The sequence below is a fragment of the Scomber scombrus genome, chromosome 18 (genome assembly GCF_963691925.1).
Source record: "Scomber scombrus chromosome 18, fScoSco1.1, whole genome shotgun sequence".
NCBI classification, from domain to species: domain Eukaryota; kingdom Metazoa; phylum Chordata; class Actinopteri; order Scombriformes; family Scombridae; genus Scomber; species Scomber scombrus.
In genome coordinates this window covers 22,409,869-22,430,509 of record NC_084987.1, presented here as the reverse complement: position 1 = coordinate 22,430,509, position 20,641 = coordinate 22,409,869, and the positions used below count along the sequence as shown (strand labels likewise).

Genomic DNA, 20,641 nt, shown 5'->3' with positions numbered 1-20,641 from the left:
TCTGAATCTTCCAAAGCACTGCAACAGGATATGAGGTCTGCATTTGAATGAAGATCATCGTCATCATATTCTGAGCATGTGTAAAGTGGATACGTGCATACTGTATCTGGCCCACACGCCGCAGAAGATAATTTGTGATATATGATGACAGTCCATTGATGAGGCTCACACAGGTTCTTATATGTTGCCAATGTGTGGAAGCATCCAGCCTGTTAATGATTTGCTTTGCTGGCACGTGGCGCTCTTTGGGGAGTCCATGCTGTGCACAGAGACGCAGCTGCTGCACCGGCATGTGCTAACCTGTATCCGCCTGGTATTCCTTCACACACACACCCTGTATATTGATACTTTGGTTATCAGTGCAAAGTGTTACACGTGCGATTAGGTACGATTTTGAGGCAACTTGTATTAAAAGGGATTTTGATTTGTGAATATCCCTACTCAAAGATGGCGGCTGTGTCTGATGTGATGGGTGTGTCTGCCTGCCTCCTCGCTCAGTGCCAGCTGCTTTCTTGTGTGACTTGGCTGTCTAGCAGGAGATTCAGACCTCTGTACAATCTGTGTGTACACACTGCCGCAATACTTGAAACACAATGTGAGCATGTCTGTATCTGCTGATGATTAAATAACTTGGTTGTTGTGTAAGAGTTTGTCAAAGGTAGCAGACCCCCTGACTAGTGGCCAGGTTTCTGGGGGCTTGACTGAACGCCAGAACCTTTTGTGCTGCTCTGCCCCAGCTGGACTGTGGGCCGGGGGGAAAAAACAATGAGATAAATAACACGGGAACTGTGCAGCGGGGTACGCAGCCCTGCCCCTTCCTGTCTCCACTGCCGCACAGCGCTGCCTGTGTGAAAAAAAACACCTTCCTCTCTTTGTTGCGTCTGCTAGTCCATGCCAATACGTCCATCAGCATCAAGCCAGCAGGCATCGAACCCCCCCCCCCCCCCCCCCCCCGGAGTCCCCACCCTCTTCCTGGTCTCCTTCCATGTCATTCATTTACTTGCACACACACCTGCATCATGCATACTGTATGATGACATATTCACGCAATGAAGTCCACACATAAAGCTGCACTAGTGTGGGTGCCATTTTCAACTCTAAACACTCTGACTATTTGAAAAGGTCATGCGCACAGACAATTAATCTCGCAGATTATCCTGAGGGTATAACTTGACCTTCAATTATGATTCAGCAGACAAACAAGCAACACTGTTACACAGCAGATAATGCTGAGCAATATAAAGGAGACGCTTACTAACTGATGGGAGGTTCAGCCCTCTGAGTTGATAGGCAGAGTCAGGGAGAACACAAACAAAACTTCTTCTGGAAATCTGACACAGATAAGAGAGGGAACAAGAAATGACAGGTTTTTTTTTTTGTTGTGTTTGTTTTTTTTATGCAATCAGGTCCATTTGTACTTTGTGTCTGAAGGGCTCAGACGGGTATTGCAGAGCCAAATCTCGCCTCTCCAGCACTTGGAAAGAGGAGAGTGCGCCATGGGCTCGACATAAAAAGAAGCCCATCCAGAACAGAGCGGTACACAAAAGCCTGGCTCATGTAGACAGAGCAGGCGGCTGCTGGGAGCTGAGCAGCAGCAGCGGAGCAGACAGACAGTCAGACAGGCGGCATGCCCACCCAGACTGTCTCTGATGAAAAGCCCTGTTCTGGTGATGGGGCATGGCACACAGAAACAAAAGCTTGTAAGCCACGAAACAACGCCCTTCGGTGTCTAATTGTAACTGAGAGAAAAAACAAACCTTAACTGAAAAGCTTGCATATTGTGTCTGCTGCTTCTTGCTCTTTTTTTTTTGTTGCTCTCTTTCTTGCTGTAGTGGGCTGCTCATTTATTCCAATTTCTGCCATGTACAAACTCTATGTTATGCTGAATTTACTCTAAATAGCCCTCAAGAATTGTAATTTGCAGGCAATTTGACACTTGGGACAAAGAGACAGATTTATGTACATATTAGTAGCAGGATCACTCCCTTATTTGGAAATTAATAAAGCTAAAATGGAAGCAATCACATCAACATTGTCTTAATTACAATTTCACTATCAACAGGTTTGAAATGTGTAAGGCACAAGTTATTGAGGCAACTGCGTGGTAACACTGAGAGGGGACAATGCAGGCAACTTGATGCATGTGGGGCAGCAGTAACGCACCATTAAAGGGTGTGTGTGTGTGTGTGTGTGTGTGTGTGTGTGTGTGTGTGTGTGTGTGTGTGTGTGTGTGTGTGTGTGTGTGTGCAGTCGGGCATGGAGAAAGGAAGAAAAGGGTTTGAAGAGGAGAGAAAAGGGGGTGTATGGGCCTAGAGGGAGGGCAACAGACAACCGGGAAGAACTCGGGCAAGAGAGTAGGGTGACTTGCAAGAGGTGACATCATCTCAAATTTGAATAATCCCCCAGCCTGGGAGGTGATTGGCTGTGTTCAGAGAAAGCAGAGTCCCCCTGCTATTCGCTATTCACCCCTTTCAATTTCAGCGTGGTGTGCTGTCCTGGTAAATGCTGCCTTCAAGGACTAGTAGTAAGCTACTATTTCTGAGGTTGGAAGTTGTTGTGAACCTCCTGTAGATATTTCACATGTTTTTACTGATTATGGGATATAATTTGATGTGAGGAGGTGCTTGGAGTTAACAAACATAATACATTTTTAAATTATTCATTCATGTACCTTTACTGCTGCACAGTAAAAAAAAATGGGTAATGACACAACCTGATTTAACATTATGCAAATGATGGCAGTTTGCCCATTTGATTGGACTAACAACATTTGTTGTGTTGTTATTTACTCTGTTGGAATTTATTTTGATTTACTTTTCAGTAATTTACAGGAAGGTCATATCCCCACTCCACACCAAGACATGTCTATTTTGACAACAGGCATAACTGATAAAATACTACATTATATGTAGGTGTGGTAGTACATGTGGACCCCTCGTCCTCCTATTCTGTGCATTATTGTAGTAAACACATGGCAAAATATTAACTGAAATAATTAATTCCAGTTATCAAAAGTAGATCTTTACACAAGCATATATTGCCAAATGTACAACAAAAGGCCCTCACACAATGCATCACCTGCCTTAATGTTCTTTAGTAGTGCACCACAAACAAATATGAAATTAAAGGGGCACTCCGCTGATTCCGCACATTGAAGTCGGTTTTCTCATCATGGTTAGTAAGCTACTACTCAGCCTGTAAGAGTGGTTTGATAACGTCTTCTGTGGTTTTAAAGGCACACAAATGTGAGGAACCTTCATCCTGATAACACCAGGTGCCTACAAGCACTTCTAAAGCTAACTTGTTTTTATCTTGTTTATTTAATCTGTACAAAATCCAATATAAAAAACAACTTTTCAGGGGCTACATGCCAGATTCTTTTCTTGACCAGTTGCCAGGCAGCCAGTGTAGTTTAGAAAAAGCTTTCTTGGTGCTGGCAGGTGGATTTTGTTGACACTACTTTTGGACAGAGCTAGACTAGCTGTTTGCCCTTGTTTATAGAGTGTTTATGCTAAGCTAAGCTAACCAGCTGCTGGCTGTAGCATTTAATGTATGTTAGTATTGATATTCTCACCTCTGCCAGAATACAAATAAGCGTAGGCTATTGTAAAATGTCCAACTATTCCTTTAAATTGTGTTATTGCACACACATTTACTGAAAGATGAAGCAGCATGTTGAAAAGACATGAAAAGGTGCATTTTGCTTTATATGTGACTTTCAATAATTTGGCTCATCACATTTTTGCTGGTGTATTTTTTCTGTTCATATATTATTTGGTTAATTAACTGATAATGTCAACTTAAATTCAAATAACAGTGAAACGGGCGATTATTGCGGATGTCCGTTTTGGTACTTCACGTTGTCTATAGTGCTCTGCTTTTGTAGGCTACATGTTGGCTTGGTTGACAAAGCTCTAAAAACATACCATTTAAACGTGTTTTCCCGAGCCTGTCATGCGCAGACCTTTCATTATTCCGACACTTCCAACAGCACTTAAAGGCAGCAGCAGCCCTCTCCTCTCCTCCGCCTGTCCATCCATCCGTTCACCGGTCTACCAACGTGTGTGTGTGTGTGTGTGTGTGTGTGTACGTGTGTGTGTGTGTGTGGACTGGAGCGTCATTCTCCTCCTTTCTTCCTTTCAGTGAACGCGCATCACTTGTGAAAAACGGCGCTTGAGACCCAGAAGTTTCTTGTCTGCGGGCTCGGCTCGACTCGCTCTCCGGTGATTTTCTCCCGTTGCTCCCCGGTTTCATTTTTATCCTCATCCTCACTTTCTTTCCCCCCCCTTCTTCTTCTTCGGCTTCTTCGAGGATTCAGTCGGGGTGTGCTGGCTAACACTGGGCGTAGCTGGAGAGGATTTTTCCGCACTGACTGGTAAGGTTGAGATTGTTTTAGCATTAGCTCGCAGGCTAACGTCAGTTAGTAACCAGCTTTAATGTTCTTTAACGACTCTTAAAACGAACGTTATGCCCGTTGTTAGTTACGGGCTGACGGCTAGCTTAGTTGTACTCACCGGGTTTTATTACTTGTGTTACTACCTTTATAACGCCAACCAGTGCATCGGAATTATGTCGTGTGAATGAATATTTCTGTTAAATATGCAGCTGAAAATGTCCAAACGGTTTTTATCTTGTTTTTTTATCGACGTGCTGCTGTGTGTTTCACATTCAGCTTTACTCCTGTGGAAAAGGGGGAATGATGGGGCGGTGGCAGGCAGTCTGCATGGCAGACCTGTTAGCCTATCTTAAAACTGATAAATACTTTTAACGCCCTCTCCTTTTTTTTCCACACTCTTTCTGTTTTCTGTTGCCGTTTTGTCTGTCTTTTCCCTCGCTTATCTTTTTTTTCTCTCGTCTCCTCCTCCTTCTCCATCCCTTACCGCGGATGCCCATTGTTCTGTGATGGGCTAGAGTGGTGTGAGTGCTGAGAAATGTTTCACTATAACCCCTCAGGGGAGAAGGAGGAATAGGGAGGGCAAGGGGGGGAGAAATTTAGCAGTAATAATTCAGCAGATGCCCACTCAAGTTTTAATTTCAGCAAAAACATTGGAATAACTTGAGGGCTTTTTTTGTTGGAGGGAGGGAAAGTGTGAAGCTGAACATGTCTCTGAGAAGGGTTGGTGCATAGATTCAAACTGGCATGTAATCAGAGGTGATTAATGTCACCCCCCATCCCTACAAAAAAAAGTGATCAGCTATTGTGATGTGAGAGTAAAGGCTGCAGGGGCCCGTAGCAGCTCCCTCGCTGACTCTTTTTTGTGAGTGAGTGCAACAAGACAGATTACACTCCCCCCTCTGTAGAACAATGGGGAAGAGAAAACGCTGCCAGCTCCCAAAGCCTGGCCAAGAGCATTTAATAAACTACAAACATACACACATTGAAAAATCTTTATCCTCAGCCCACAACTTTAAACCCCCCACCCCCCCAGACAGAGACATAAATTGTCTTGAGCTTTGTGGTCACAGTGGGCATCGGGGTAGGGTCAATAACGTGTGGTGATCGACCATGAGGTATTGATGTCATCCTGACTAAATGGCATCCCAGGGCGACTAATATGAGCACTTTTAAGGCTCCGGCCATGCAGGGTTTGGAGACACTCCAGGACTCTTAAGTCAGAGGTGGGCTAAGCCCCCCCCCCCCTCCAACTCCCACCCACCACCCTCCCCTCCTCCTCTTCTGGTGCACGGATGAGAGAATGGCTGACTCACAGTGTTGGTGGATAAGGCAGGGAAATGGAGGACAGGCAGGCAGGCACATAGAACACAGACTAATGCAATCATGTGAAATTAAAATTAGCTGACATTAAAGCCCACACTCTGTTTTTAATAAGTTATTTCAGATGGTTTTAAAAAGATTATTAGTTGGACTGGAGGATGGGGATTAGTGCCAGAGTTACTCTGCGTGTGCGTGGAGGAGGATTTGTCAGAAACTTGAATAAATGAAGACAATTGATGTAAATGTAAAAATATATATATAATTATTATAATAAGCCTTTTCTGCTATAGAGTGGAGTGTAGCTGTATATCTTTTCTTCATTGTTGTCTGTGTGTTTTTTATCAGGATGTATCACTCTGCCATTATCACATGTGCTGAATAGAGGGTGTGATTGTCTACAAGCATTAGCTGCTACTCATCGCAAAGAACGAGAGCTCACCACCTGTGTTTGATACAACCCTCCATACACAGACATGGAGATGTGTACTATTAGAAGTATAGCAGGGCAGCAACTAATGAATATTTTCATTCCTCTAATTTATTCTTTATTAATCTTAGTCTCTTAAATGTTAAAAATAGGGGTAAAATCCACATTTAGTCATGTTTAAGAAACTGGAACCAACACATTTAGCTTGAAAAATGACTGAAACAATCTCTAAAATACAGTACCGATGCTGAATTGGTGTTTAAATTATTTTTTGAGTAGCTTCATAAACTATTTTTCTGTTCTTATACTAATAATGATTAATTAGATTGCAATAATCATATTCAAAGTAATCATATCTTAAAGTTTCTTATTATGTTGCTTATTTTTTCTTTCATAATCATTTAAAACTGATACTTTGTGTTAAGTCATCAGTTTGGGCTCTGGTAACATTTTATTAATTTATTAATTTAGTTACATTTCTAACAGCTGCACAGTCAATCATATAATAACTCATTTAGAACGTTCGAAATAAACCATCATCTTCTGTTGAGATCATTCTGTGAAAATCGAGTCGACAAAAATGAATATTTTCACATGGAGTGTCTTTCAAGCCCTCGTATTTTCGGGGCAATTTAAATTTTAATGACCTATTTTGCTCCCAGCTGGCCTCTCGACCCGCGCCGCCGTCCTGAGAGCGGTGGAGATGATTGTTACATTAATAGACCCGTGTGTGTGTCAGCCTGCCCCTTTAGCCCCTTTAGCCTCAGGACCGGTGTTGGGTGGGTGTGTGATTCACAATTAAACCCCCCCCCCACCCCCCCACCCCCACCACCCTCCCTCTACCACCAGCTCTGAACTTCTTGACTGTGACAAGGGCGAGCCTGTGCCTCCGGTCATCATCAGGCTCTTTTTTCAGCCTCAACCTGTGACCCCTGCACTTCTTGGGGTCATTATAAAATTACGATCATCATCTGTTGCCCTCTAATAATCCTTGACACAAACAGCAGAGAAGTTTCTTGAGATGATTAAAACAACAGAAAGTGTATTTTTGGCCTCATTTTTAGCCTGTTTGCTGAATGATTCGGGGCTTGAGGAAACGGCCGTAGGAACTACAGTGAATTTGCACAGTGAAGATAAAGCGAAAGATAAAACTTTCCTGTCGCCCGTGTCCCGGTCAAGATAGCAGCCTCGGGCCGACGGGCACGGTCACAGTTGTCAGGGCTTCTCGTTTGGCAGCTGGCGGCACAGTTTGGAGACACTATTTGCCAGCAGCTGCAGTAATTTGCTGTGTTTGGACGCTCTGAATTCCTCTGGTGGGAGGACGGATAAATGAATGCGGTTCACGGCTCTGTTGCTAGGCTTTAAGACCAGATTTTGTTTTTATGGCACAGTGTGTTAGCCAGGTCTGTTTTTTTTGGTGAAATGGCGCCATGGAACGGGTTAAAAAAGTGGTTAAAATGCTGCCAGGGGTAGCAGACTCCAGGCAGCTGCTCCGCCACTTGTGGCTCACAGATATTGATGTCAATGGGTTATGATTTTCTTTATATTTTAACTTTATTGGTGAAATAACGTGACAGACAAGGACAGATATCGAGACATGGTGACCTAGTAGACGTATAAAAAATAATGAACAGACAGTAGACACAAGACAAGGTGTAGAGGGTTAGGGTTAGGGTTAGTATTTATATACACTGGGGCAACTCAATGTGCTTTACATTAAAACAAAATCAGATGATTTAACAGTAAAAATTGGAAGCATAAAAACATACAATTAAAAAAAAAAAATCTGTGTGTGTGGTAGAATGTTTTAACAAGTCTGTGGTGTATATAATAATAGTAATTATAATAATAGAGATAACAATGAGTATTTTAAGGGCATACATGATGAGCAACAATGCCATTGACATGATAATAATAATAATAATAAAATAAATATTTTCATGTATATATAATGACAGTATCATAGTGAGTAGTAGAGCCCGACCGATATATCAGTCAGTTGATATTATTGGCCGATATTGTCCTGTGACAGAGATATCGGTATCAGTGTATATGTCTTGTCTGATATGCACTGATGTTTTGTTTTATGTGTTATTTATTTATCGTTATTTATAATTATTATTACATACTCAAACCAGTGAAGTTTACTATCTCAGTGCACTGACGTCTTTTTATACAAACAAGTTAATTGTTGAACTGTAAAATAGCATAGCCTCCGTCACATATCTCATATATCACACGTATTTAAAAACCACATTTGACGGATCATTGCAAACAATGTGCATTAATGTTTATATACGATATATCGGCCAATATCTATCAGAATTTTTTGACCCCCTAATATCAGTATTGGCATCAGCCTATGAAGTCCTGCATCGGTCGGGCCCTTGTGAGTAGTATTATGTTCATGTAGCAGAGGTAGGGGAGAGGCTGCACCAGAGCAACAGAGGGGGCAGGTAGAATACCTCCACACCCCCCCGATCAACACCACCAGGAAACCCACGCAGGAGAAGGCCGGGGCGGTCTGGCAGGGCCTGAACCCTCAGTGTCTCAGTCTTTACATCGGCATGGCTGTACATTTGCCCCGGTGGTTTATGTGGTGGAGATTACATCAGAAGCTACCCAGCCTGCCCCCTCCGTAGCCACGAGTGGAATGATTGGGCATGCTCCCCGACGCTGCTGCTGACAGAACGACAGACTTCCTTTACCCAGGGCAGCTGTGGGGGCCGTTTACCCCTCTGTCATTTCCATTTCTCATCATGACACTCAAACCTGGTGACGCCGCATCTCGCTGCTGTAAACACGGTCGGTCACATCGAGCGCTAACGGAATGCTTTGATGATCGTCGTGGACGTGATACGAGACGAGGTTCTGGCAGATGTTGTGCTGTTTTTTTGATGCCAGATGTTTGGTTTTAGTTCTTAGAAAGCTGCAGTTAGTAGGTTGCTCGGCCGGTCAACCATCCAAACTATCCGCCTCCCTGCGAGGGATCAGATCCCATCTGGAACGTGCCTCGTTCCACTTCAAACAGGAGGACATAATCCTCTTACGGACACAGTCGCTCTACTTGTACTTTGCGTGCGCGCGTTCGTGCGAAATCTCGATACACCGCAGAAGCTTCTTGTGTGTGTGTGTTCCTTCCTATCCCGTGCCCACACGCCTCGGTCCTACCCACTTCCTCCCGTGTGTTCTATCTGGTGTCATTGATCCAAACCACCAGCTGGTCCTGGGCCGGCCTGATCTCATTTACCCCCAGAGAGGGCAGACGGCCCATTATGGAGATGATCCAGCAGCTCTTCAAGTTACAAATTAGCCTTAGTTTGTCTGTTGCCTCCATGTTGGGCCCTCAGTCTCTGCTTGTCTCGCTCTTTGCCTCCATCTCTTTTTACACCCTTCCCCTCCCCCACCTTTTTTTTATGCCCCTGTCCTGAAACCTTGTCAGTACCATCTCCTCTCCTCTTATCTCCCAGGGGAGCGAAGTTAACAGCATCAGACGACTGCCTGTCTCACTAATGCACTTCCTCTTTCTGTCTCTCTCTCTCTCTTTCCATCACAACCATCTGTGGAGCCGGTAGCCTCCCCACTTTCTCCTGTGCGATCAATATCCACACTGTCGAGCTGCTCCGCCGCCCCGCTGGTCGTACCCTGCGGGGCGGCGGAGCTCAGCCAGGCTGCAGCAAGGCCCGCACCGCTGGGGCCTTGTTTGTAGTCCGGCTCTGTCTCTAGTCTCATTGTTTTGGGGCTGATGGACCCTCCAGCCCTGCCTCCCCACAGTATTGTCTAGTTTCTGGGACATACCGAGGCCTCTGTTACCACTCGTCTTTCTTGGGATTCTCTCTCTCTCTTTCTCTTTCTCTCTCCCTGTTTGAGGACAGCCGAGGCCGACTGTACAAGATTAGCATCTCTCTTTGTCCAGGGTTAACAAGCTCTGTCATGTGTTAATCTGCCCGTCCCCGGGGGGCCAAGTCTCTCCGAGCCTGGGCGCACCATGGGAAGGACAGGACTCGAGTGTTTCTGTGTGTGTGTGCGTGTGGTGTTTGTTGGAAGGAGGAGGGGCGGCGCGAACACACACTTTTTTTAAAAGCACAGCGCAAAATTACGGCGGGGCTTTCGGCATTCCTTAACATTCGCGCCAGTCGCCCTCACCGTTTTGCTCATTTGTTTTTTTATCAAGGAAGTTTCAAGTTTCAATCTCGTAATCCCCCCACACAACAAATCTACCCCCGTAACCCCCCCCCCCCCCCCCCCCCCTTAATTTTCTGTTACGGCGACTTGAGGACGTTGTAAAATCTTCATGTGCTGCTCCAAAGAGATAGGATTAGTGTCAGCCTTCCTGATCACATGTTTCTGTGATCCAGGTGTCTGTCTCACAATCTGCTGCTCTCTACACACACACACACACACACACACACACACACACACACACACACACACACACACACACACCAGAAGCCGAGTAAACAACGAGACAGAAGCACAGAGTTTTTCCTTCCTCTCAGCCGGGGCTTTTGTTCTGCCTTGTTTCGTCTAATCGAGCGTCCCGGCATCGAACCGTCAGACAGGTGGAAATCAACTGGTGGGAATGAGTGTAACGTACACCAGCACAGAGTTCACCTGACACTCAGCGGGGTGTGTGTGTTTGTTGTGGCCCCGCTGTCTGCTAGAGGTAGGTCCAAATAACTGATGGCCCGTTTCCTCAACCTGTTGTTGTTATTGTTGTTTTTTGAATTGGCACAAAAGATCGGAAATGTTACAAAAATGCTGGGGGGAAACCTGCCAGATTTTAGAGACGTTTGCTCACAACTTTTAGAAACTCAGCTTCCCTCTCTCTATCTCCCTCTCTCTCTCTCTCTCTCTCTCCCTCCCTCCCCCTCTCCCTCCCCCTGGCTGTGGGGAGGGTCCTGGGGAGCAGCAGCTTTGTTTGGAGTTTATTTGTTTGCAGGACGGAGGCGGTTTCCTGACCTCAGGTCGGGGCTGTTTTGGGGAATGTGTGAGCAGTGATTAGCATCAAGTTGCGTCAACACTGGTGTCCGCCAACTGGGTGTCATGTACCTTCACCGCCTTCCTGCTGCCCCCCCACCCTCCAACTCCCAAACATACACATATCACACTGCTCTTCCTCCTCCCCCTACGCACATCCTCATCAGGGAAGTGTTTGATAATGATCAGCCTCTCATCTCATGGATGGCTCAGGTTTTAGAGGCTTCAGGTTGTAGCGATGGAGGATAAAAGTGATGCTAGCTTGTGATCCGGCGACTGCTGTTACATAACTCCGACCTTTATAACGTAACCCTTATAGTAACGACACAGAAAGCTCAGCATATAGATGGGGTGGATTTATTCCAGCTGTCAAATTACTTCTCTCTGCAGCTCGTTAATACATCGTCTGCACATCACTGATGGTAACTGTAGCACTCTGCCAGCCATCCTCATGTAGACCTCTTAAACCTTTTAGGTAAGGTCTCAACTAACAGTTATTTTCCTTATTAATTAATCAGTTGATTATTTTAGATTTTGTTATTTTAGATAGTTTATTCATTTTTCTCTATTAAATGTTTAAAAATGGTGAAAATCTCAGTTTTCCCCCGAGCTCAAGATGCTGTGTTCAAATGTCTTCTTTCAGTTTCGAACCCAGATATTACATTGACAGAGAAAAGTAGCAAATACTCACATTTAAAGAACTTTTCAACAAAAACAAAACATTGGTTTAAGTGTTAGTCGGGGCATAGAGTTGACTGGGTCTCCTGTTGTGATGTAGAGTAGGTTGAATAGACAATCTCAGGCCCCATGCCAGGGTGTGGCGTCTTGAATCTGACACCCCCCTGCCCCCCTACTCTCTTTGCAAAGACGGAGAATGTCAGATTCTCCCTGCGTTGCATAGAGGAGGGGTGACACACTCACACACACACACATTCAACCTTATTTTTAACAATTTTCGGTCACAAGTCACAGACTGCGTCAAATCTAAGACCACTTACATCAGCTCTCTTGCCCACGAGCCTTTGTGCCATCAGCAGGAGGGCAGTAAATTATTGTGGCAGAGCTGCAAAGACAAGTTTGGGACTGTTGAGACATTTTACATAAAAATAAGGAAAGTAGACGTAAAAGTCAGACTGGATGTGACTGAATGTGGGTATTTATAATATTAATGATGTTTAATTTGACATATTTTAAAAGAATATAAAAAATGTACACGTTTTTTAGGGATAAAAATGTAGCTACTCAAGAAAAAGACAGTTTGAATTTTGCTGCGTTGACAGTCGTGACTTTGTAAACTCGACCCCGGCCATGTCAGAGGAAGGGGGACGCTTCATTAGCGACGTCAAAGAGCAAACACTGCAGCTCAGTATCTTCTGTTTGCAGCTCACTGAGATGAAACCACGTCAATTACAGGGTCAGAGGCCAGCCAACACTCGTTAAAAACACCCTCAAAACCCCCTCGGACCCGTTCACATCCTCTCTGCCCTCACCGCCACCAGCGTCTTCACTCCAGACCTTCTGTCCACTAAGGGAGGCATTGGTTATATGTCGAGTTATTTTATCAAGCTCGCACCAGTTTATCGGCGGAGGGATACATCGGCCACAAAAGCTCACTTTCTTTTGCATCTTTTCTCCCCGTCTCCCTACCCTCCACCACCACCACCGCTACTGCTTCCTTCCCCCCCCACAATCCCTCTCTTTGACTTCTATTTAGAGTAGGCCCCGGGGGCAGGAGAAGGCTCACAGAATGCATATGTGTGTACACAGTTGTGTACTGTGCAAGCAGAGCTGACTCTGTCGGTCGGGTCGGTTAAAGCGAGAGACGGAGCGCCGCACTTTGATTTTTAGACCTTTTTTGTTCAGTGAGGCGAAAAGACGTCTTTTGACTCCAACAGACAGCGGTAGTGATGAGATGTGAACACAGTGCAGCCCGAGAGAAGATTTGACATTAAGTTAACATTTAGCTCCGTCGGCCACTCCGCAGCATAATGAAGCACAGCACTGATTAATCTGTTTTAATATTCACAAATGCTGCTTTTTCTCTTTTGAGCAGTTTTTTAAATGTCACCTCAAGCTGTATTTAAAAGACATGAAACCCCCCCTACACACACACACAGCAGTAGCTTGTAGTCGACGCAAAAACAGGGTCAAAGTAGCAGTTTGCTGTTTAAAATATGCCGATGACCTGATTATTCAAGAACAGCGTGTTTGTGTCTAGACAGTTAGAAAAGCTCCGATCCCTCAGCAGAGCTGGAACCCTTCCAGTTATTGACAGTATTGGCCCGAGCAGCATCGTAGATACACACACACACATTTCATTTATGTCCCAGTGTGGGTTTTAGGAAGGGATGATGCCCGGGAGGATGAGCTCACCTTGCAGAGCTGCTGTTCTCATCATTAACTTGCTGCTGGAGGCTTATTAATGGAAGATTGATAACAAAACAACAGAAAGTAACAAAACACAGCGTTCTGCCTGAAAGCAAACGTTACAAAATGCCTCAGTCAATAAAAACATACAAATACACACATAGTATACAGTACATACGATATATACATACAGTATTTAAACACATTAATCAGAAAAAGGTTCAAATAAGTATAAGAAACAACATTAAACAGTGTTACCTTCTTAATGAAAATAAAGCTGAAACAATTAATCAATTAGTTTATCCACAGAAAATTAATTTGCAAGTATGTTAATTTGCAAGTATGTTGAAGACATTCGTTGATTCCAGCTTCTTAATTGTGAGGTTTTGCTGCTTTTTGTTGTCATGCACTGAATATTTTGGGGTTTTAGACAAGATGCAACCTTGAACACTGTGATGGACATTTTCCACCATTTTATAGACAAGAATTAATCAAATCATCAATAGATTAATCAATAATTAAAATTATAGTTAGCTGCAGCCTTAAAAGAACCTTTAAGATCTTGTTTGTTAGAGTCTCAACATTCATTAAAATGTCAGTAATGAAGAATAACTGAGCAGCAGAACTATCCAAGCTTTAATCACATTCAGATAATAAGTACGACTGATGAATTATCATAGAGAGAATGTAAACAATGTGTGTGTGTGGAGGGTGAAAACGGGGGCACGAAGGAGTCCGTCACTGGTCTGATCCTGCACTCCGACCGCTGCCTCTGGTCTTTGTGCAGTTCGGTGTCTGTGTGGGTTTCCTTTTGTTCCCAGTCGCAGCGTAGCTCATCACTGAGGCTTGCAGGGAATTTAGAGTGGGATGCTGCTTGGAAGCCGGAGCCGCGCTGCGAAAGCTAACAAACACATTTTTGCAAAGTCAACGATCACGACACGGAGGAAGAAATGTTAAGAGCAAGTTTGGTGAGAAAATGGACCGAGAGGAGGGCATCAGTGTCAACAGTGGACGTCCACACCACTCTGTTTTTGTCTCCTGCTTTTGTTTTCAGTCGATCATGGAGGATTGAACTCAGGAAGTAGTTACTCATCTACAGTTCCTCTGTTTGTGTGTGTGTGTGTGCGTGTGCGTGTCGCTCAGGCCGCAGGAGGTTGTAGAATCTGCCCATCCGCCTGCTCTGAGGGGCAACTTCACCAGAAATCCTCTTCAGGTTAAAACCCTTTCATGTTTCAAACACTTCACACAGCGCACCGCATATTTTGAAACAGAGGTAATGTAGCCGACGCGGCCATCTGTCTGCTGGAAAACGCGCTGAACGAAACGAGCTATTACGTTTCAGGTCATTGAATACATTTTGTCCCATATGGGTTGAACATGCCAGCTTGTGCATTACAGCCTAGGCGATACCCAAGATAGTGTTAGAGAGGATTTTCTCCGGTCAATCTGGGTGTTCGCTCGTTTCTTGGAGGGCAGCCTAAGTGGTAAGACCGTTGGATGCTTAAATCTGAGGTCAGATAAAGGTCAGAAATATTAGATTTATTCACATCAGATTGACAAACCACAGGTGGAGGACGTGGACTAAAGACTATTGATTACCTCTGATTCAACGGGAATAATTATGATTAAAGAATACGCTGTGTAACATTATGTAAACTAATCCCATTGTAACCCTGTTCAGCAGCTATACTCGAGGTGTTAATGAAGCAGCAAAACAACTTTTAATCCGCAGTCACTGCTCAGTTGTCAACAGAGAAAAGTAAAGTTGTGTCACCAAATGTGAGTAACTGTTTGAATGTGAAGCGGGGAGGAGAGAAAAGGAGGATAAAGAGAATAAAATGATTATTGTCATTTTCTAACCTGGCAGGAGGTTCATCTATAATCACAGAGTGTGTAACCATGTACCAACATGTGACTCAGTGAAAAACTGCTCAATATAATTAGATTTAATGAAAACCTGTGATAACATTAGTGGGTGTGAAGATGTTTCAAGTGGGAGTGCTGCAATAGTTACAGATGAAATTCAAGATATTATAATTCTGTTGCAACTCATTGAAGGTTAGTTTGCAATAAAGGAACAATTATAAGTTAGAAGATAAAGAAAAATATGATTTCTTTATGTTGGTCATACAGATGAGTAAGAAATTACTTGACACATTTATGGATTATGCCACTGGGGTGTTAAAGGGTTAATAACGGGGTTCGAAATTCACTTTGGCAGCAAAACCAAAAAACATGAATTTTCAAACCGTCGTTTTCAGTTTATTTGGCCGCCGTAACGGAGGAAATGTCTGGATGCGGCTTGGCTCTTCAGTTTCTGCGGAGAACAGAGATGAGAAAAGAAAAAAAAGAAGTCATTCCTGTTCTGCTCTCCGGCCTGTTTACGCTTACTGCTGACTGATGGCGCTGATGACGTAGGGGCTGAGTTAGTGAGCGAAAGAGCCAAAGAGAGAGGAGAGAAGAGGAGAAAGGAGCGCAATCTCACAGCTGTCTGAAGACTCGCAGGAGAAAGAGAAATGTCCCTGTGGCTGCAGTCGTGCCATCAGGATTTATCACACTCTCTCCCACACACGCACACACATTAGAGGTGTAGGGTACTTTGGAGAACAGCGGTGAAATGAGCGGCCCGGCCAGATGCTGTAGTCTGCTGTGAGAAGAGCACAGAGCCAAACACAAATCTGAAATAGAGAACAGAGGATGACGATTGGACAGGGTCTTATTTCCTGGTTCACTGCTCGGTCGAATTAGGTCACAGCGTTGATTGATATACCGGGTCTCAGTCAAACAGTGGTGCATTTGTATTAGAGATTTTGGAGTATCGGACGGGTGGAGTTTGATATGGATAAACAGGATATAGTTATCACAAAGAGAACATATCAAGTGCTATGTAGCAGTTAGCCCACACATCCTGTGGGAAACATTATTTGACCTTTTCTTGGCTAAAATATTACATATTTTTTGTTTTTTTTCTTAAAGCAGTAGTTCAACATTTTGGCAAATAACATTGTTGGCTTTCCTGTGAGAATTAGACAAGAAGATTGAATCACTTTTGCTAAATCTGTAGCTGCAGCCAGGAGCCAGTGAGCTTAGTTTAGCCTAATGAGTGGAAACAGAGGGAAAGAGCTAGCCTGGCTCTGGCCAATGGCAACTAAAACATCTACACGCTAATGTGTTATAAGTACTGGCTACGAAATAGTCTGCTGTAAAACACAAATAATTTTTTTTTAACTTTAAACAAACAAGGTAGCTTTACATGTGCTGGTAAAATGTGGATTTTGTTAGCTTAAGACAAAGCTAGGCTAGCTGTTTCCTTTCTCTTTCCACTCTCTATGCTAAACTAAGCTAACCGGCTGCTGGCTCTAGCTGCATAATCACTGTAACATATATTAATTCCTTTCAACGTATTTCCCAACATATTTAAGTATTTCTTTAAGTGAAATATGAGTACTAATTATCTCTTCTAGACGAAAAGATAGATACCACTCTCGTGTTTTTATGCTAAATCTGTCACTGCAGCAAGGAGCCAGTTAGCGTAGCCTGACTGGACACAGGAGGAGACAAAATAGTCCTTCACATAACCTGCTGTAGTAAAACACAAACTGTTGTTACTTGTTGTTTACTTTAGACAAACAAGATAAAAAGTAATGTGTTAATAAAGCTAGGCTAGCTGTTTCCTCCTGTTTCCACTCCTCAGGCTAAGCTAAGCTTAGGCTGCTGGCTCTAGCTGCTGGCTTAAGCTGCATAGTCATTGTTCAAACATGTATTAATTCCTCTCAAAGTATTTCCCAACATATTGAATTATTCCTTTAAGTGAAATATGACTGCAGAGGATAAATAAAAGTCAGTCTGATCCACATGTTGCTCTAAAAACTAAACTTTCACTTTGCATCTTCTGTCTTCTTTCCACAGCACCCACCCTGTCCCCCAAACAGCCACGACTGGTCGTGTTTAGTAACATAATTAAACCAACTGTCCACATTTTGTTGCCTCACTGGCATTTAAACGCCTCTTGCGACTGAAGGGTGCGGCACGAATGGCTTCTCGTAGCTACCCGTCATCTACCTCCCGGCCTCTTGGGTTGTTTGGGGTGGCGTCCTGTTGCACTAGTGAGCGCGTGTATGTGTTTGTATTCGTTGTTTGGGATACAGGGATAGTTCTTTTTTTTCTCAGTCTCTTTCTCTCTTTCTTTCCCCCTCTGGCCCTGCTCAGCTGCTCCAGCCATCTGCGCAAAGGCAAACAGAGAACAGAGGGATGGAGAGTGGTTAGCGGTGGAGGGGGAGGAGGAGGAGGAAAGAAATCAAGGAGGGGAAAATGGCTGGGAGAAAGGGAAGATCAGCTGCATGAAAGAAGGCCTTTTTTGACATATGAGATTTAGTTTAGAGCGTGAGTAAAGGATGACCGAAGAAAGAAAGAAAGAAGAGGGTGAAGACATTGTTTCCAGACATCTAGCAGAATAAAGATGATGTCTGTCCTCTTCCAGAAATAGGACAGTGAGCGAGTGCGTAACAAGTTTGGGTCAGTGGAAAATAGGATGACGAGCCATGTCTGGATTTTAGAGTTGGACCAGAAAAACATCAGCTCATAGTGAGCTCATTTTACATCTTGTTTTTTTCTTCTGCTTTTTTGTATTTGCTTTTCTCCCACCTCCTGCTCCTCCTCTTCTCCCTTTCTCTCTTTCTGTTCCCATGCTCTGAGCAGGCCCGAGCCTCTTCCTCTGGGTCGCCTCAGAGTTCGTCTCAGCACTTAGCCTTCCCGCACAGCCAGCTCCTCGCTATGTTTGTAAACTTTGACAAGGGCAGTTTCCTGCTACATACACCCACCCTTGAGCCCCCCCCCCCCCCCACACACACACAGATAAACACACACTTCCCTCGCTGCCCCTCTGACCAATACTGAAACTAAAAATCAATCCTCTCCCTCTGCACACTCCATTTGGAAGAAGCTGAGGAAACAAAAATAAGGGACAGTTGTCTCACATTGATGCAGAGTGTGTGTGACAGCTCATATTACACACTGTTGCCCTTTATCAGCCCTCATATGCTTCACGTCCCACTTCTTGTCCTCAGTCGCTCATGTCTCTGCTTCTTCTGTTTGTGGCACACGAGTCAAACTGTACCGCTGTCTTTCGGTTTATCGCACACTCCTTTGACCCACTTCAGCACTTTTTTCCGACCTGATCCTACTTCTTTTCATCAAGTTTGAAGGAGGCGTTTTTCTAAATCCAATTTGCGTGCTAAAGCTTTTTTTTCGCTCCCTTAAGTGTACTATCCTAGAAAACTAAGTCTTCCACACTAGTGGCTCTGATGCCATTTTGTTCTGTGGAGAAAGAAAAACAAACAAGCCAACCCGTCGCAGCAGCTACGCCAGCCAAGTGTGTCACTGAGCTTTTTAGTGTCACAGAGGGGGGATCACTGGCCACCGCAATGCAGTTGGCATTGAATTGAATGAAGGCTATTTGTAGAATGTGTTGTTTCTGCAGCAGACATGTCCCCCTCCTCCTCCTCCTCTTCATCCCCTCCCTCTGTGACCCCACTAGACGTTACACACATTCAACTGATCAGCAAATGTGTTGATCTGTGATGTATGTTTACATGTGTGCGTGTGTTTAACGTCTTTCTGTATGTGTTATTTTGTCATGGATAGACTTCCGGCCCTCTCTTAGGTTTATGCAGCTGCTCAATGTCCTTTACAGTATTTCTGCACATCCTGTTCCACTTCTGCCCTGCAGTGAGTTTGCCCGCTAACTCCTCAGACGCTTGTTTAAAAATATTTGTGTGTGTGATGCTGAAGCTGTAAGAAGATGCGATACAAGCCATTGCTTTATCTGATTTTCAGGGAGAACAACATTCCTGGGGCGCTGTCTCCTGATTGGAGAGACAGCAAGATGCTTTTCATGTCTGGTCTTGCTCTTGACTAACTGTTGATCCTCTCTCTCCGCAGACCAGACTGCTTTCTCCAGAAAGCCTCCAGACCTTCGGCCATCCTGTGAGATTTAAGTCAACAAGACAGGCCCACTAGCATTCAAGGGGAGATGAAGCCGGATGGGGTTGCCACGGCGGCACTGGAGCCAATGGAAACATTGGAATCCAATCCAGTAAATGAGGCAGCACCAGGCGCGGGACAGGAGCCCAACCAGGCAGCCAGCCCAGCGGAGGAGGAGATGGCACAGCAGCCCGCAGCAGAGACGGACCAGGTGGAACCCAAGCCAGAAAAGGCCAAGGAGACCCCAGCTGCTAAGACCAGCAACAAGACCTCAGGAGACGCCAAAGGCAAGACCACCAACAAGGCCACGGCCAAGACAAAACCCGGAACAGCCGCGCCGGCCAAGACCACAATTGGCTCGCGGCCCAACACATCCCAGAGCCGCCTCTCAAACGGCGTGTCCAAGCCCCAGACCAACGGTGTGGCGAAGAAAACCGCAACTGCCGCGGACAAAAAGAGTACCACGACCTCAGCGCCCATCAAAAAACCAACAGGGACAACCGGAGCCCTAGCCTCCAGGACCGTCGCTAAAGTCGGTGAGAAGAAACCCGCTTCCCCTGCCACCAACGGCAAATCAGCGAGCGGAACCGCAGCAACCAAGAGGACATCATCCACAACAGCTACAACAACAACTGCAGCTGCTAAAAAGCCCCCAGGTGGGTAAAAAATGTCACTGAAATTAGTGTGAAAGAGTTTTTTAAAAAGTATCATTGGAGATGAAGGCTGATGGGTCAAACTCATTCACAGTGAGTTATTCTACCGTGATGTTTTTTCACAGCTCTGACTCTACTGAGAGTAATGGGATGACATGCGGTTAGATGCGCATAAGATGGATTCAGCACACATATTAGACACGCCGGAGTGACTGTAGCTAAACTACAAATACATTTGCCCCACATTCTCATGACTGACCTATATCTATGAAATATGGTGCTCTATATCATAGAATAATGTATGTGTGTTTCAACTTGTCTCTCTTCTTTTCTTCTCCCTTGTCTTCTCTGTTCTTGTCACTTCTTTTCTCATATTCTCTCCTCTCCTCTCCGATCTTCTCTTCTTTACTCTTCTCTTCTTCTCTCTTCTCTCTTTTCTTCTCCTCTCTCCTTTACTCATCCTCTTCTCTATTCCTTTCCTCTCCTCTCTTCTACTCTCCTCTTTCCTCTTCTCTT

General features: G+C 44.5%; 1 protein-coding gene across 1 annotated transcript in view; it reads left to right on the top strand.

Moving 5' to 3' along the window:
* The first annotated feature begins 3,999 nt into the window (after window positions 1-3,999).
* The window catches only part of prr36b (proline rich 36b), a 29,810-nt gene continuing 13,168 nt past the window's right edge, over window positions 4,000-20,641 (top strand). The window contains exons 1-2 of the mRNA XM_062439552.1: window positions 4,000-4,375; window positions 19,431-20,128. Of these exons, the coding sequence (XP_062295536.1) occupies window positions 19,522-20,128 (607 nt within the window). The 5' untranslated portion in view covers window positions 4,000-4,375; window positions 19,431-19,521. The remainder of the gene's footprint in view (window positions 4,376-19,430; window positions 20,129-20,641) is intronic.